This window comes from Gigantopelta aegis, chromosome 10 (genome assembly GCF_016097555.1).
Source record: "Gigantopelta aegis isolate Gae_Host chromosome 10, Gae_host_genome, whole genome shotgun sequence".
Taxonomy (NCBI): Eukaryota; Metazoa; Mollusca; class Gastropoda; order Neomphalida; family Peltospiridae; genus Gigantopelta; species Gigantopelta aegis.
Window position 1 is genome coordinate 53,535,846 of NC_054708.1, and position 17,306 is coordinate 53,553,151.

Here is a 17,306-nt window from a genome sequence, read left to right on the forward strand (position 1 = left end):
TGAACACCCCTTGCACATGCACCATCCCGTTAGGTGCTTCTTGTTTTAAGGGTTTCGTTTTTGAGCTGCATGGAGTAATCAGATTAGCAGGAACATTACCATACATTGTGCACTTATTTAGATTTTTTTTTTAAATCTTGTAACTTTATTCAATAATTAATACAATTCCTATTTGAAATCAAGTATCAACTAACACAAGACACGGACCACAGACTCAAATTAACCCACCTTGACTCAAAAAAAAAAATTGTTTTGCATAATAAAAATATGTATACACTGGAAAAAACATTTCATGTCTGTGCACAATAAATAAACTATATGTACACATTTTCTGGGTTGCATTAATTATTTATTAAACAACAAGCTATTAGTGACTCAAGTTCTGTCTATTTGATCAAATTATTAATTTCATCTGCAAACTCAGCTTCTGTTATCTCTGGATTATCTAAAGAACCATGCTGCTTTATAAAATGTTCCACTTGCTTCTCTGCTTTTAATGTTTCCTCAAGACCATCAGTCCTAGGTTTTTTACTTGGTCGGAGCAAAGATAATTCTTCATTATTTTTTTCATTGCCATCTTCTTCAGATGAATACTGACCAAATATCTTCCGAATTAAGCTATGCTTGTATTCTAGTATATCCTGGAGATACCAAGGAAGAGTCTTCAATGTCAGTTCTGTTTCAAGCCATGGTAACTTTTTCCCCATTGATAAAATGAGATGCCGGATATGATGAAACAAACGCTGTTGAAATATTTTCTGTTTTAAAAATCCGAAAGTTTCACAAAAGGTCTTGCAGTCTGTTTTGATTTGTGTCTCTCTGTTGTGAGCCTGCCATACAATAAATGAGCACATGGCCACCACGTTCTCCTTGTTGCTGGAGGAGAATGTGGTCCATGTTTCATCACAAAGTAAGAGAAGACGTTGGGTCTGGTCTAGCAGCGACTTTGGTAGTTTGTGCGAGGCAAACACATGGCCACAGACCTGACCAATACTAGGAGTCAGGACAGGGGTCATATGAAGGCATAACTTGGCTAGCTTATAAGCTTTAGCAAACTGCACCAGTGAAATACTACTGATGCAAACTATCTCGCGAATGGTCACCGGATAGCTGCCCGTTCTTGCTACAATATACACACAACACACACTCATTGCCCTTTTAAGTTCTGAATGTCTGAAGCGAAATTTGTCATTTTTGTATATCTCCATGAACATATTAGATGCCTGTTCAATCATTGCGTCGCAGAATGTCATACTCTTCCCCAAACCTTTTATCTGCCGCAAGCACTCAGTGAGTCCAATAGGATCAGACGCCTTCCGTTTCAAGGCCATCGTCAGAGCAACAGATGCACCTCTGATGGGTTCAGAAACAGTTGACTGGATTTCTGACATGAGGGTGACCTCAGACAGGACATAGCCACACTCAGCACACACGCGACAAGCTTCAAGACCATGGGTGTCTTCCACAATTGCCAGTTCTCCACACAGAGGGCATTTAGATGGTGACATATCTTCAGTTCTCAGATATGGGTAATTATTAAAAAAAATTCTGAAAGAAAAGAGAAAGATTCTGGTTAAATACATGTATTAATTAATAGTAAATCATTCCTTTTAAGCTTCTGAATTTTTTTAATCTTTCTACATGTAGTGTACAATTGCCAGTTCTCAAATTCTTAGGTTAGGAAAATTAATAATTCCTTCTGAAATAAAAAAGAAAGAAAGAAAAAAAGATTCTGGTTATATTGATACATGTATCAACAGTAAATCATTCCTTTTTTGCTTCTGAGTTTTTTTTATATCTTTCTACATGCAGTACACAAATGTGACAGTGTCTACGAAAATGGGTAAAGATGAGATAAAATAGCAAAATACATGTACCTGTCAATAGAAAATCATGCCTTTTTTTATTATTCTGAACTTTTAATATCTATCTAGTGCATAAATGCACCGAGAAGATATCATATATAGCATTTAAAACCAAACTCAATTCACTACTAGAGACTAAGTAGTTACACCTGTATAAAATAGAAAGATGTAATGTGGAACTGAATGTCAGTACAGTCTGTTTGCCAGGGCATTTAACCTTGCAGTTTGGTACCCACAATTGTTCTTTGTGAAGTTTACATCATTGGAAGGTACTGATTGAGGATCTAAGGGGTGCAAACTTGGCACCTTTGAGCATTTTGAAATATTCTAGATAGCTACCAAAACACAGAACTCGGATACTTTGTCACACATGAAGCGGTCATTGCAACATCATTTAAATCCAAGATGGCGACCACTATAAATGTCAGAAAAAGGAAATTGTAATTTACCACATTTTACATCAGTTAGGGCAAGGTTGTGATGTTAGTGATTGAGTTTTATGGGTCATGAATTCATTTATAACAGTTTCTTGCTAAATGAGAAATTGCATCATTTAAATCCAAGATGGCCACGGATATTGTCGCCAAGAGTAAAAAATAGCCTTATCTCGCATTGTACTTCAAATACAGAGATATTTAGGAGTAAGGAATTTATTTCTTGCATTTTCTTTCTATTATTCTAATGCACAGAAATGTTATCATTGCTTGAAACTAAGGTGGCAACCAAAATGGCTTCAATTTTCTAAAACAAAGAAATGTCTGCAGTATATGCATCACATAAAACAATAATTCTGAAAGTTTTGAGGGTATCCGCTCTATTTTTAAAAATGTTTTAATATCTACAAGTAAAGTTATCTGAAAGGTTGCTAGTCTGGTCATTTCGTACCATAGTCAGTTTGTACCTAATTTGGTCGTTTCATACCCTAGTTATTTTGTACCCTGGTCATTTCATACCATTGCAAAAAGTCATTTTGTATCCTAGTCATTTCTTACCATAACTGAAAGTCATTTCGTACCATAACATAAATGTGTAATGTTAGACATGCTATCACCCTGGTAATGTCTTTTGCAAAATAACATTACATTACAAATATCTATAAGATGCAAACACCACCTGAAACTGAATAAAAATAATACTAGTAATAAAGATGCAAATAAATAATATCCGGCCATTTCATACCATAGTCAATTGGTAGCTGAAAAATGGTTCAAATTAATTTATTATTATCATAATTATTAAAAGATAAATATAAAAAGCACACTTTGGTCAGTTGGGTTAATGATGACTTGTTAAAGTAAATACACTGTTTCCCTTTGGACCGGCCTCGGTGGCGTCGTGGCAGGCCATCGGTCTACAGGCTGGTAGGTACTGGGTTCGGATCCCAGTCGAGGCATGGGATTTTTAATCGAGATACCGACTCCAAACCCTGAGTGAGTGCTCCGCAAGGCTCAATGGGTAGGTGTAAACCACTTGCATCAACCAGTGATCCATAACTGGTTCAACAAAGGCCATGGTTTGTGCTATCCTGCCTGTGGGAAGCGCAAATAAAAGATCCCTTGCTGCCTGTCGTAAAAAGAGTAGCATATGTGGCGACAGCGGGTTTCCTCTAAAAACAGTGTCAGAATGACCATATGTTTGACGTCCAATAGCCGATGATAAGATAAAAAAATCAATGTGCTCTAGCGGCGTCGTTAAATAAAACAAACTTTACTTTACTTTACTGTTTCCCTTGGTAGACATATTTTCCTATACAGGTATATGCAGAGTATGACAAATATTTTGAAAAGTCACTAGCCACAGGGCTAGTGGGTTTGTGAAAACCACTAGCCCACCAAGATAAAGCACTAGCCCAAATTTCTGATCAATTATAATTGGATTTTTATATAAGTTTTGTAACATAACACATTTACGAGTATAAATAACAGTAAAATAAAACAAACACTTATCATGTTGTAACTTTCAGTTTTTTGTCGTGTTGTATGTTTGTTTTTTTGTCAAGTGTGATCCATCGTCATTGTTCCGTTTTCGCTTTTGCCCTCCCCCCGGGGAAACATAATTGAGCAAACTCATGGCTGATATCTAAACCCTATCAAAATAATTAAATTTAAATGAGGGTACGACAGTGTGACACACGCTAATAGATGGTTCAGTGTATTCGGTAGTGGGTTATACATTTAGGGCCCTACTATTTATGTCGCCAGGAACGGTGATGCCAATTGCTCAAATACAGGACATTATCCCGTGTCAGACCGATATCAAAAGAATATAACAGCGACATCTAATCCGTTGTTCAAATAAGGTATCATCTTGTATCGGTAGCTGTGACACATTATCCAAACCGCTACACGTAATAGGCCAAGCAGAGTCATTGCATGTGCGGTTACCATTAAAGTAAATTGTTTTCCTGATTGCCGATAACCACATGTCAGCGAAGTGTTAAATTAGAAAACAATAGGTAAATAAAACAAACACTGAAATTTAAAGCATGACTGGGGTTTACTTGATTGAGATTAACCTGTCGTCGCGATTGGTGACTTCCAAGTTCTTAGCCTAAAACATATGTGCGAGATTAACTACCATGTGATGTGTCCAACCAATCAAAACATGCATGTCATTAGACTTATTTCCTGTGCCAGAAACATGAAAGGGAAAAGTAAACAATGCATTCTGTAACTGTGGCAATGTAGAGATAGCACATTACTGCAGTTTGCAAACCTAGTTCAAGTGGATTATTATTATGTACTGATTGCGTTGTTGATATTATTCAATGACAAACGTCACAATCAAATTTATTAAACGAAATTTCAGCCGAGAGAAAAATAAATTAAAAAAAAAAAACCCACACGATCAAGCGATAAGGAGGGAGGTGGAAACCACTAGACCTGCGGGCTAGTGGTTTTGCGTTTCTCACTAGCCCGAACTTAAAAACCACTAGCCACGGGCATCGGGCTAGCGGATTTGTCGAACTCTGGTATATGCAAGTAATATATATTTGCTTGCTATATATACTGGTACGAAATGACCAAGATACAAAACGACTTTTCACAATGGTACGAAATGACTAGGTTACAAAATGACTTTGGTACGAAATGACCAAGCAGTATGGTACAAAATGACTATGGTATGATTCATCTAAAACATAAAAAATAATCATTAGGGGTGCACCAATTTATTTCTGAGCCATCTAGATGTAATTTAATGTTTTATCATTGTCCAACGGGACGTAGAAAGTGAAATTAAGGGCAAGACTTTCGAACGTTCCAGCATTCAGTTCATTCTGGCTTAGGTTTAGGGTTAGTTCATCGTTGATCAAGATTAACCTCGAGTGCAAGCACACAATGTGCTTGCACTTGAGGATTAAGAAAAGTATTCTAGAGCTATGTACGTACGGACTATAATATATTACATCTGCAGATATTGTAACAATGTTACAGGAACATGCACCTTTAACTCGAATAAAATTCCGATCAGCTTCCTTTGTAGACAAACATTTTTGGAACGGATTCAGCATAAAAATTAATGGTTAATTTTGGAGAAACAATTCCTGGTTGTACGTTTTCTTCTGTCTGCAATTATCGTGTATTTACTTCATTCATTTAAGGAAAGTTCAACGACATGCTTACGTTTTTTTTTTTATCGCCGACCCAAATCTCACCCTTTCGATTATTTCCGTAAGAGTCCGTTATGGCAGAGGTAACTTCCTCGTGGTACTTCCTGTAATAACAAGAATGGAGATCGGCGGGAGTTTTTAATGTTTCAAGTTTAAAATTAAAATAGTTATGTCTTCCAAACGTGCTTTGTATAAACCATCACCACAAACTAATGTTGGTCACAAGCCAAAGAGGTTATTTTGCCATTCTTAAGTTTTATTTTCCCAAACTGCACGAAATTGCAATTGAATTGCAGTGGACTGTTTAATTTTTTTTTTTTTTTTAAAGTAGCAATATCGAGAATATGGGATGCGGTGAACTCGTATGGAAACTAACTCGTATGAATGGAAAACGAACTCGTATGGAAAAAATTAACGGTGAACTCGTATGGTGATGTATGGATATGCAGATATACTTTGATAATTTTTTTTAATGTGTATTTTGATACTTGTTTTGTATACATGATTCTTATTTATGTCCCCATCAGTCAACTATTTTAGTGTCAACGGCAGTTTGTGCGTCAACGGCAATCACCTATAATCAAAACACGCATGTCATTAGACTTATTTCCTGCGACAGAAACCGTAAACAATGCATGCATATTTTGTGTTTCTCACTAGCCCAAACTTAAAAACCACTAGCCACGGACGTTGGGCTAGCGGATTTGTTGAACTCTGCATAAAAACTACACACAAGTTGCTATACAGTATTGGATATATCGGTTTTTAATTTCCATACGAGTTCACTGCCTTTACCCCCATACGAGTTTGTCTTCCATACGAGTTCACTTGTGGATTTCCATACGAGTTCACTGCATTTTCCCCCATACGAGAAAGTTTTCCATACTAGTTCACCGCAAGCCGAGAATATGACACGAGTTCGACCCATAACCCCCTTTTAGTGGTTAGGGTTAGTCTTTAGAGCCTTTGATAAAAAAGTGAATGAAAGAAAGAAATGTTTTATTTAACAACACACTCAACACATTTTATTTACGGTTATATGGCGTTGGACATATATGGTTAAGGACCACAGATATTATGAGAGGAAACCCACTGTCACTACTTCATGGGCTACTTTTATCAATTAGCAAGGGATCTTTTATATGCACCATCCCACAGTCAGGATAACACATACCACAGCCTTTGATACACCAGTCATGGTGCACTGGCTGGAGCGAGAAATAGTCCAGTGGGCCCACTGACAAGGATCGATCCCAGGGCCTGGACTTTAATAAAGTCCAGACTTTAATGTAATGCTATTTGGATGGCGTTGCCATGACGTTAAAGTCTAGACTTTAAGGTTTATAAGCACGGGGCCTGACCGTCCCACCCCAGAAGGGAACAGGTCTAATTCTTTTCACATCAGGAGCAACGGTCACAATTATAACAACTACCGGTATATAGTATATAAAGCATAATTGTCCAACAACTAAGGTTGACGATGGTCACTTTTCGCAATTGCAAGATTTTCTTCAAACACATTCAGGTGCATTAGTAATGTTCAAATAAAAAATGTTCAATGGCAATTTTGCATTTGAATTTTTCCAGCATTCTTAAAATGGAAACGTCATGTAGTGATGTACCCCGTATATGGTTATTGTAAGGAGATGCAAAGTGACATCATTGGAATACTGACTTCAATCAAATTAAAAATTAGCTATATTATTACAATGCCTTGCACATTAAAATAAAAACTGGTCTACTAACCTTGACCCCTGTCAAATTTCTATAACAAGCAGATAATGCTGTTTATAGATTGTTATTATTATTTTTTATATATTCTGGACAAAATATTAATTTTAAGTTTTAAAATATTAAAGAAATAAAAAGAACCTTTTGTAAAATATATCATATACCAAAATTACCATTGGATATGTTTTATTTATTGTGTACAAAGCCAAAACAAGGGTCCGAAAAGTGACTGTTCTTTTTTATAAGTACACTGTTTTATTCAAAGAGGCTCAGGGTTGACAAATCGTAAACATTTATTTTTATCACTGCTTTGACAGTCTGTGAAGTATCCACATGCCACAGCAGAAATAAAGTAATATTGCTATGTTCAGCCTGTCTTTTTTTTTCACAAAATTTTTGAAACTAGTTTTACTGGTTCTCGAAGTCGTCATTCAGTTGGTTTAAATGTGCAGTGTAAAACTCAGTCTCCCAAGATGAGCGTTTAAGTGACAACCAGCTGGCAAAAAACTGTCCCGTCTGTGCAAGTGCAACAGACTAAGCAGTAAACCCGGTAAATAAGACACTACGTACAGGGACTACGTAATCAGTTTTTACAGCGTGTGACAATAGTAAAATGGCAGTTTTTTAAACTTCGCTGAAAATCCAAATGTAAATTCCATTTCACAATGAGAATTCCACGAATTATGTCTTGTTTTTTACGATCGCGGAAAATCACTGGGTCTAATGTTGGTATTACTTTTAATTTTTTTTTAATAATTAAACATTTTCAATTATTTAAAACATACCTGAATATGAATATTTTGTGTTTGGGCTAACTACAGCAAAAATTGGCGAAACTGTATAATTTTGGTCTATTACAGCACCTAAGTGTATTGGCGAAAACATATCTATTTTATTTAAACAGTAAAACTTATTAATTTAAAACATGCATGTATCGTATTGATACATCTCATCGGTTTCCTCCCTACCATAGTCTTTGTACATGATGTTTTTTTGACATATAAACAAATAGAACAACATGAATAAACGCAAGCTTGAATATATTTAAATTGTTTGGCAGCTTAATTATGATTGTGTACATTTCACCGATGTCTAGCTAGCTGCTATTACTTCCATCTCTCCAACATGGACAAAAAATAAAACAAAGTAATGAATGATAAGTATAGCTGTTGCTTTATTAAAGAGCCTAACCATTGTTCACAACTTCTAGTATTGTTTTAGCATATATACATTTTAAAACTTTTGGTTCCAGTTTATCTATATAACTATAGATTTTGGTGCCGTTTCAGCCAATGCTAGGTTCCATTTTGTCCATAGAATTTTGGGCCATTTAGCCAACGTTAGGTTCCATTTTGTTCAATTTTGGCACTGTTCCATTTTCGCTAGATTCCTTCATTTAATTGTAACCAATTTCCAACACTAATTTAAAGCACTCTTCTATGCAAACTCTTCATCACTGGATCACCCAGTATTTTATATTGTATGTGTACTTGTGAAAATTAAATATTTCCCTGGCTTTATAATAATTTCTTTAGTTATTGCAATGGTAATTACAGTAAACATACATACCTGTATATAGGGTATCCGTTTTATACACCCATCTATGATGCAGTGTTCGAGATTAACGGTATCCCGATATCCTGGGGATACCAGAATTTAATTTTGGATATCAGACTTCAAGAACCCAGTATCCCACCGGGATACCATATAATAATAAATTCTCAGGTGGGATACCAGATTTTGAAATGTTAGTATCCAACTGGGATACTGCCCCAAAATTGTAATCTCGAACACTGTGATGGGTCATATTATGGTATGACGTCCCGTCTATACATACATCCATCTGTACGTCCGTCTGTTAATTTTTTTTTGTCCGGACCATATATATCTTGCATGCAGGTGCATAAAAGACCATCAAACCTCACATGTAGGAACAACATGGGATGGCGGTGTGTTGTGTACTACATGTATTACTAGGTCACTGTGACCTACTTTTCACGATCTACTGCACATAACAGTAAATCCTTATCAGGACCATATCTTGCATACAGATGCATACAGGACCATCAAATCTCACATGTAGGAACAACATGGGATGGTGGTGTGTCATGTACTATTACTAGGTCATTGTGACCTACTTTTCATGGTCTACTACACATAACAGTAAATCCTTGTCCGGATCATATCTTGTATACAGATACATATAGGACCATCAAACCTCACATGTAGGAACAACATGGGATGGCAATGCAATATGTCACATACTATTACTAGGTCATTGTGACCTACTTTTCACGTTCTGGGATCAATCACCGTCGGTGGGCTCATTGGGCTATTTTTTGTTCTAGCCAGTGCACCACGACTGGTATATCAAAGGCTGTGGTATGTGCTATCCTGTCTATGGGATGGTGCATATAAAAGATCCCTTGCTGCTAATTGAAAAGAGTAGCCCATGAAGTGGCGACAGCGGGTTTCCTCTCAATATCTATGTGGTTCTCAACCATATGTCTGACGCCATATAACCGTAAATAAAATGTGTTGAGTGTGTTGTTAAATAAAACATTTCCTTCTGTCTATCTGCCCAGATGTTTTTTTCAGAAGGCCTTGAGATATTGAGCTAAAATTTTGTGTATAGCTTTATCATGTATACTAGGGTACCACGGTATTGCAGTACTTAACTATTTGGAAGAAATGAAAAAATGCACTAACATATATGAAGGTAAATATACTTGGGTTGCAATGTTTGCTATATCTGCATCATGTCCATGCCATTGTGTTGACAAATAAATGCAGTTCTAACATTAAAACAGTTGATGGAAGTACACCATAGCACTGGCTTCCGTTCAAGGGAGGTTACCACGATATCGCGGTAAATTGCAAACGTTACATTACGGTGGACCGCACGTTTTTGTAAACACATTTGTAGTAATGTCTAGTAAACAAACACTTCAACACAAGAACGAAGAAAAGTCAACTTAAAACATTTCGTTTTTCAATTGTAGTAACATTTACATTTTCCAATGGAAAAGTCAGTAATAATAATAATTATTATTATTATCATGGGCATTTTTAAAAATTGTTCATTGTATTAGTGAGCTTCAACAGTTATATAATCAATATTTATCGAGTGAAACGAAGAATAGAACATATTAAAAGTTATGTGTTTTGTTTAAATTGCCAATAAATATAGGCATGGCCCTTAAATGTTTCCATACTTTTCTAGAGGTCGCGCATTCTAAATATAGTAACACTGTGACCGTGTATAGCCTCGTTTTGATTGTCAACAACCAGATGACAGTTTGATAGCTGTCATAGCAGAATTGTATGCATGTATGTTAAGTACTGGCGCTATTTCTAAGCATGGGTTGTCAGTAAAATCACACTCTCTGTTATTTTGACCAAACAGTAAAACTATGAATATACTTACCCAAAATGTTGACATTTTTTTCAAATTTGTTAACAGGCAAAAGAATGTTGTCTGTCATCACATTTCTAATAATAAACGTGCCACCAGAGGGCGTTGTGCATGCTAAACCGCAAAAATGTGATATCGTGGAACCCGCGATATCGTGAGCAAGGAGTATACTGTTACAGATCAAGTTTGACTTTCATTGCGATGTACCCATTTTATGGCCCTTGAACTTACGAGCTATGCAAATTTAATTATTTGTTTTCCAGGTTTTTTCTTTTTTTCCAGGTTTTTTCTTTTTGCAATGCCTGACGATATTGAGATGAATGTTTTTATATATACATGTAGCTTTATCATTTTCTGTTATAGATCAAGTTTGACTTTCATGGCAGTTTACCCATTTTTCACTGTTTTGTGGCCCTGGAACATAGGCAGTATAAATTTTTATTTGCAATGCCTGAAGATATTGAGATGAAATTTTGTATGTAGCTTTATCACATACTTTTACATATCAAATTAAAATTTCATGGTGATTTAACCATTTTTCACAGAGTCATGACCCTTTTCATTCCTGTAAAACTGCTAAAATGTAAAATGTTAAAGTGTTTTTTTAATAAAGGTTACTTACATGTATGTTTTTTCTTACAGTTGTCTCTTGGCACAAGGGAGGTTGGTTACAGACACAGCACTGAAACCGGTTGTACACCAAGTTGTGAGATCAGATGGAGATGGTATATAATAAACAAAATATTATTATTATTACTATACAGGGCTCAGAATTAATGATGGCACCGGCAGAAATTGCCATACATGTAGTTTCAATATATAGGTTAGGTTTTTTTTGCTGCTAGTTACAAATTATTGCTTTCAGATGAAGGAGTTATTTTTGGCTTTTATATTTGTTGCAAAAAAGCTATTGATTTAAAATTCCCGTTAGCAGGCTCAAAATTGCTATTGGTTAGCATTTTGCCTTTGTCAAAAATATTTTAAATTGCCATGGGTAACAAATTCTTAAGTTTGATCCCAGCAATATATCGCATTTACATTTACCTTTTCTTTTCTTTTTTTAATTTGTATTATTGATTTTGTTTTTCTCCTTTACAGTTACAGCATGAGAAAATTATTTCACTCGGGACACAACTTTGATAATAAGTTCTAACTCGTTTATTATCCTCTGTATGTGCAGAACGACAGTTCATGTGATCATTCAGGGCTATCTATGCGTGATCAGAAAATTTTGCCAAATCAACATTTTAAACTTTAAAAATTGCAAAAAAACCAGTTATTTTCTAATAAAATTACATTTATTACATGAAATTTATTCACCAAATTAAAATAAAATTTGGCAATTGTTTTTTAAAATTCGCAGTTGCCAGAGCTAGCCCTGCCATTACACAACTTTAAATTCATGTGAACCACCAGTTGGTTACATGGTGAACCTTTACATTTTAAAGTTAAACTTTCTTAATACTTCGAGATCATCACAGTTTTATTTGCTATGCATTTTCTTGCAGGTAGTAATAATAATAAATTGTTCAGTTAACATAATTCATCTGTTGTGTTTCTTGCAGGCACTAAAGTTGTAGAAAAACAAGACACTGCTCTGACTCCAAGAAAGTAAGACTTTAAACACGTTTTTTTTTTTTACATTTGTACTCCAAAATAACTGAAGCCAATATTCAGTATTATACCTACATTTTGAGAAAGTTATAAACTTGTAGATTCATTCTTTGTTATAGGACCATTTGGGATATACTGTTCTGTCTATAAAAAAAAAGAGATCCCTTCCTATTTTTGGTATGAGTACCGTATTTGACCGGAAATAAGCCCAGGGGGCCAAGACAACTCATTGTGAGCTTGGCATGGGGTGGGCTTATTCCCAGACAAGGGGCCAGTTTTGTTGAATTTTTTTTTAATAATAATAATTAAAATAAATAACAATATTTAAATGAACTAGCAAAAAAACAAAAAACGTTCAGTAGCACATCTATTAATTAGTGTTCCATTTGTTATTAATAAATGATAATTGTTTATTAATTAAATTGGTTTTTTTTTTACTAGTATCTAATTATCAGAAACACACCTTCTATGTTACAATTACTTACCAGTGCTGTTTATTTACATCCAAAATTTAATGCTGAGAAGACTTAAAACAACAGCAATTAACAACAAACTCAATAGCCTATACACACGTTTCTGACACGGGCAGCTAGCTTACACTGCAAAGAATTGTCAATCTAAGGTCATTGTTCTTAGCCAATCAGAATACGGTATTTGCTTAATTAGCATTAACTGCGGACCCAGTGTGGTGGTAAAAATAGACACTGGTTTTTAGTTCATACTTGGCTTGGATACTTCAGAGAAATACTGCAGGCATGAAATTGAAAACAATGTTACACACTGTTATTGTTAGACTGCTAAATCTCACTGGTGGTAAAATATTGTGTTACATTTGTGTTTAATTATCTGCAGGAGGTATGACCTTTTAAATGAACTTTGAGCAAACTTGCAATTTCATGTTATTTATAAGGTGACGAAGTTGGGGGTGGGCTTATTTACGAATGAGGGCCTAATTTCTTAAATGCTATCAAAACGGAGGGGGGCTTATTCAAAGACATGGGCTTATTTCCGGTCAAATACGGTAATCTAAGTGCTAACAATTAATGTCAGTCCTCTTTTTCTCTCTCGACTAAGTGTCAAAATAACCATATGTTACACACCAAATAACACTAGTTTAAAATGTGCTGAGATGTTATTAAAGAAATATTTCTTTTCTTGGCCATAGATTTTCTGTGACAAAAACGAGCAAGAATCCAAATGGATTCTGGTAGAATTTGATTATAAAAAACCAACCCTGGTTGCGTTTAATGTTGGTGGCTTTCATGCAATTGTGCCAGGAAGTTTGCAACACATAATGTAAGTCAATAGATGGGCATTTTGTCACATGAAGAGTCCAGCCATCATTTAATTAGTTCATGTGAGATTCGGACCTCACTATGAAATAAATTGAGGATCGAATGGTTAATTGCTCCCCAACATAGATTATGGGGAGCCATTTAAGAGATGACCATATTGATACAAGGTATAAATTAATTCACATGCTGAGGTGATCTAAAAATGACTACTTGAAATATAGTCTTAGAGGAGTGATGGGGGAGCGAGAATAACAGCTCCCGTTAAATGGCAAGGTCTGAAGATTTAAGAATGACTGTCTAAAGACTTGAGGCTGGTAGATATTGGGTTCTCCTCCCAGTACCAGCTCTCATCCAAGTGAGTTTAACAACTTAATGGGTAGATGTAAGGCCACTATACTAACTTCTCTCTCACTAACCACCTGTCCTGGACAGTCAAGATACACATGTAGCTGTCTTGAGGTGTGTGCCCAGATCAGTGTGCTTGAACCGTAATTGGATATAAGCACGAAAAGAACTATAAATGAATGAATGGTTCATGAATAATCATGTTAAAGACATCGGGCCGAATGTACGAAGCCTGTTCATGACTTATACGCATGTAACTACATGCATTTACAATGCTTAAACACCTGACTTACACGCATGTAACTACATGCATTTACAATGCTTAAACACCTGACTTACACGCATGTAACTACATGCATTTACAATGCTTAAACACCTGACTTATATGCATGTAACTACATGCATTTACAATGCTTAAACACCTGACTTACACGCATGTAACTACATACATTTACAATGCTTAAACACCTGACTTACACGCATGTAACTACATACATTTACAATGCTTAAACACCTGCGTTTAAGAATTTTTTTTGGCCCATCATCTCTTAATTTGTGTGTTAATTTTCAGACGTGCTCCTGAATTACTTGAAAAGCAGTCTCCGAGACCTGGCCCTCCTGTTGACAAACTTGATCTCTCAGACAGTGAGATTGACTTTCCTCAACTCTCAGTGCTTCAAGTAAGAAAGGCAAAATAATTATATTAATTTATGAACTGGTTACCCGAGAGTGATATCAACTTTCCTCAACTCTGTGCTTCAAGTAAGAAAGGCAAAATAATTATATTAATTTATAAATTGGTTACTGACAGTGATATCGACCTTCCTCGACTCAGTGCTTCAAGTAAGAAAGGCAAAATAATTATATTAATTTATGAATTGGTTACCGACAGTGAGATACACATTCCTCAACTCTTGGTGCTTGAAATAAGAAAGGCGAAAAAATGTATATTAATCTATGAATTACATGTAGTTACAATGAATAGGCTAATTGTTATTTAAATCATTATGATTTGATTTTTACCTGTATTCTTATCTTCCTCCATGTTAGGAATGTGTTCCCAAAGTAACTTTTTTCTCTTTGTTAAATGCAGATAAATGAAAAAAAAAAAAAAAAAAAATCCTAAATTTTTCCCTTGAAAATTGAAATTCATAACAGTTGAATTATCTGACAACATAGTACACATCTTAACTAACCAAAATGGTAAAAGGAAAAAGAAAATCACTCTTAACAGAAAAAAAGTCACGGTATCGCCCAATACACATCTTGAAAATAAGATTAAAGCTTAAACTTAAATAAGTTATCTAATGGTAACAAAATAACTATTTAATAGGAAGAAATATATATATGTTAAAAACTGCACTGAAACAAAAAAGATGCCAAGGCAGATGATGTCATGCCTGTCATAACAAAGCAAGTAATTTCGGGAGCTTTGTAGTCAAATTCTTGTGGGCAGGGAAGGTTAGGAGAATAGAATATGTGCCAATATTGGAACTAAACTAACATCTATCAATAAAACACAATGTAACTAAAACTATTATCCCCTAATAACAAAATATGTAATGCATACCATATATTTTGAAGTTTATGTGTCGAGTTTTGAATAATAAGGCTGTCCTTTAGTGTTGAAATTGAAATGTATTTCAGTCACCTGGTGACAGATCCAGACGGCATCAGAATGAGGTTCTCATACTTGATGCCTCTCGACAAACAACAGAGCCAGCCAGTGCCGAAGTCGATGTTGTCGTTGGATACGAACAGTCACCAGTTCGAGTGGTTTGTCACTCACCTGGTAGAATCAGATCACAAACCAGGTAACAGTGTTTGTCATTCGCCTGGTAGAATCAGATCACAAACCAGGTAACAGTGTTTGTCACTCGCCTGGTAGAATCAGATCACAAACCAGGTAACAATGTTTGTCACTCACCAGGTAGAATCAGATCACAAACCAGGTAACAATGTTTGTCACTCACCTGGTAGAAACAGATCACAAACTAGGTAACAGTGTTTGTCACTCACCTGGTAGAAACAGATCACAAACTAGGTAACAGTACTTGTCAATCACCTGATAGAATCAGATCACAAATCAGGTAACAGTGTTTGTCATTTGCCGGTAGAATCAGATCACAAACCAGGTAACAGTGTTTGTCACTCACCCGGTAGAATCAGATCACAAACTAGGTAACAGTGTTTGTCACTCGCCTGGTAGAATCAGATCACAAACTAGGTAACAGTTTGTCACTCGCCTGGTAGAATCAGATCACAAACCAGGTAACAGTGTTTGTCATTCACAGGTAGAATCAGATCACAAACCAGGTAACAGTTTGTCACTCACCTGATAGAATCAGATCACAAACCAGGTAACAGTGTTTGTCACCCACCTGGTAGAATCAGATCACAAACCAGATAACAGTGTTTGTCACTCGCAGGTAGAATCAGATCACAAACCAGGTAACAGTTTGTCACTCACCTGATAGAATCCGATCACAAACAAGGTAACAGTGTTTGTCACTCACCTGGTAGAATCAGATCACAAACCTGATAACTGTGTAGAAACAGTTCACAAACTGTGTTTGTAAAACTGGACTTGTGCTAGAGATGGAACAAGGAAACAGTCATTCACACAGCTTTTAGGGACTGTTTTCTTTTGTTTTGTAACATATGATACATTCCTAAGTTAAAAAATCTTTATTATTAAATAATATGAAAATACACATTTTGTAATACAATTTAGAATATTTTTTTATATAACTTTAATTTTAAGATGGTTTCAATGGAAACAGTTTTGTAAAATGTTATCACCTTTGGAAATAGGAATATTACTGCAACTGTTTGATATGATTCAGGAATGCGTCCGATGGTTTGGACAAGTGGACAGTTCAGGTGAAAGGTGTCCCCAAAGTCAGTTTTTTGGCGTCGACCGAACCGAGTCAGGAGAGAGTCACACATGGAGACCACAGTTCAGTTGATGGTACAGTTAAAAAGATTTATTTTGTTTAACAACCCCACTAGAGCTCATTGATTTATTACTTACTGGCTATTATATGTCAAATATTTGGTAATTGTGACATATAGTCTTAGGGAGGAAACCCGCTACATTTTTCCATTAGCAAGGGATCTTTTATATGCACCATCCCACAGACAGGATAGCACGTACCTCGACATTTGATATACAAGTCGTGGTGCACTGGCTGGTACAAGAAATAGCCGTGAGGGTACAGTGTAACTTGCTCAATCAAACACCTCTATTAAACAGCTAGCTAAATGAAATATTGTACAAATTTATCTTATGTTAAAGGTGCAGTCTCAAAGTTGCCAGGGTCATATTTCGCCGTTTTAAAACATATTCGTTGTTTTTCTCATTCCCATCAATTACAGTCTTTTCTTTATAACTCCGTTAAACAGTGCAGTGGACTTGCATCATACAGTTT

At 35.6% G+C, this 17,306-nt stretch overlaps 2 protein-coding genes across 5 annotated transcripts in view; one reads left to right on the top strand and one right to left on the bottom strand.

Moving 5' to 3' along the window:
* Positions 1 to 332: 332 nt before the first annotated feature.
* Positions 333 to 5,547, bottom strand: LOC121383325 (transcription factor IIIB 50 kDa subunit-like). Of its 3 annotated transcripts, none has more exons than XM_041513281.1 (2): positions 5,489 to 5,547; positions 333 to 1,548 (listed from the first exon to the last, which is right to left on the bottom strand). In XM_041513281.1, the coding sequence occupies exon 2, from the start codon at positions 1,506 to 1,508 to the stop codon at positions 387 to 389; it is 1,122 nt and encodes a 373-aa protein (XP_041369215.1). In that variant the 5' UTR covers positions 1,509 to 1,548; positions 5,489 to 5,547; the 3' UTR covers positions 333 to 386. The 3 variants fall into 3 exon arrangements, with proteins under 3 accessions (XP_041369215.1, XP_041369213.1, XP_041369214.1); XM_041513279.1 differs by having other exon boundaries at positions 5,255 to 5,515; XM_041513280.1 differs by having other exon boundaries at positions 5,310 to 5,509.
* A 9-nt stretch (positions 5,548 to 5,556) lies between these two features.
* Positions 5,557 to 17,306, top strand: part of LOC121383323 — a 37,759-nt gene continuing 26,009 nt past the window's right edge. For both annotated transcript variants that reach the window (XM_041513277.1, XM_041513278.1), the window contains exons 1-6: positions 5,557 to 5,709; positions 11,264 to 11,346; positions 12,187 to 12,232; positions 14,447 to 14,555; positions 15,523 to 15,689; positions 16,722 to 16,846. In XM_041513277.1, the coding sequence (XP_041369211.1) occupies positions 5,645 to 5,709; positions 11,264 to 11,346; positions 12,187 to 12,232; positions 14,447 to 14,555; positions 15,523 to 15,689; positions 16,722 to 16,846 (595 nt within the window). In that variant the 5' untranslated portion in view covers positions 5,557 to 5,644. The remainder of the gene's footprint in view (positions 5,710 to 11,263; positions 11,347 to 12,186; positions 12,233 to 14,446; positions 14,556 to 15,522; positions 15,690 to 16,721; positions 16,847 to 17,306) is intronic.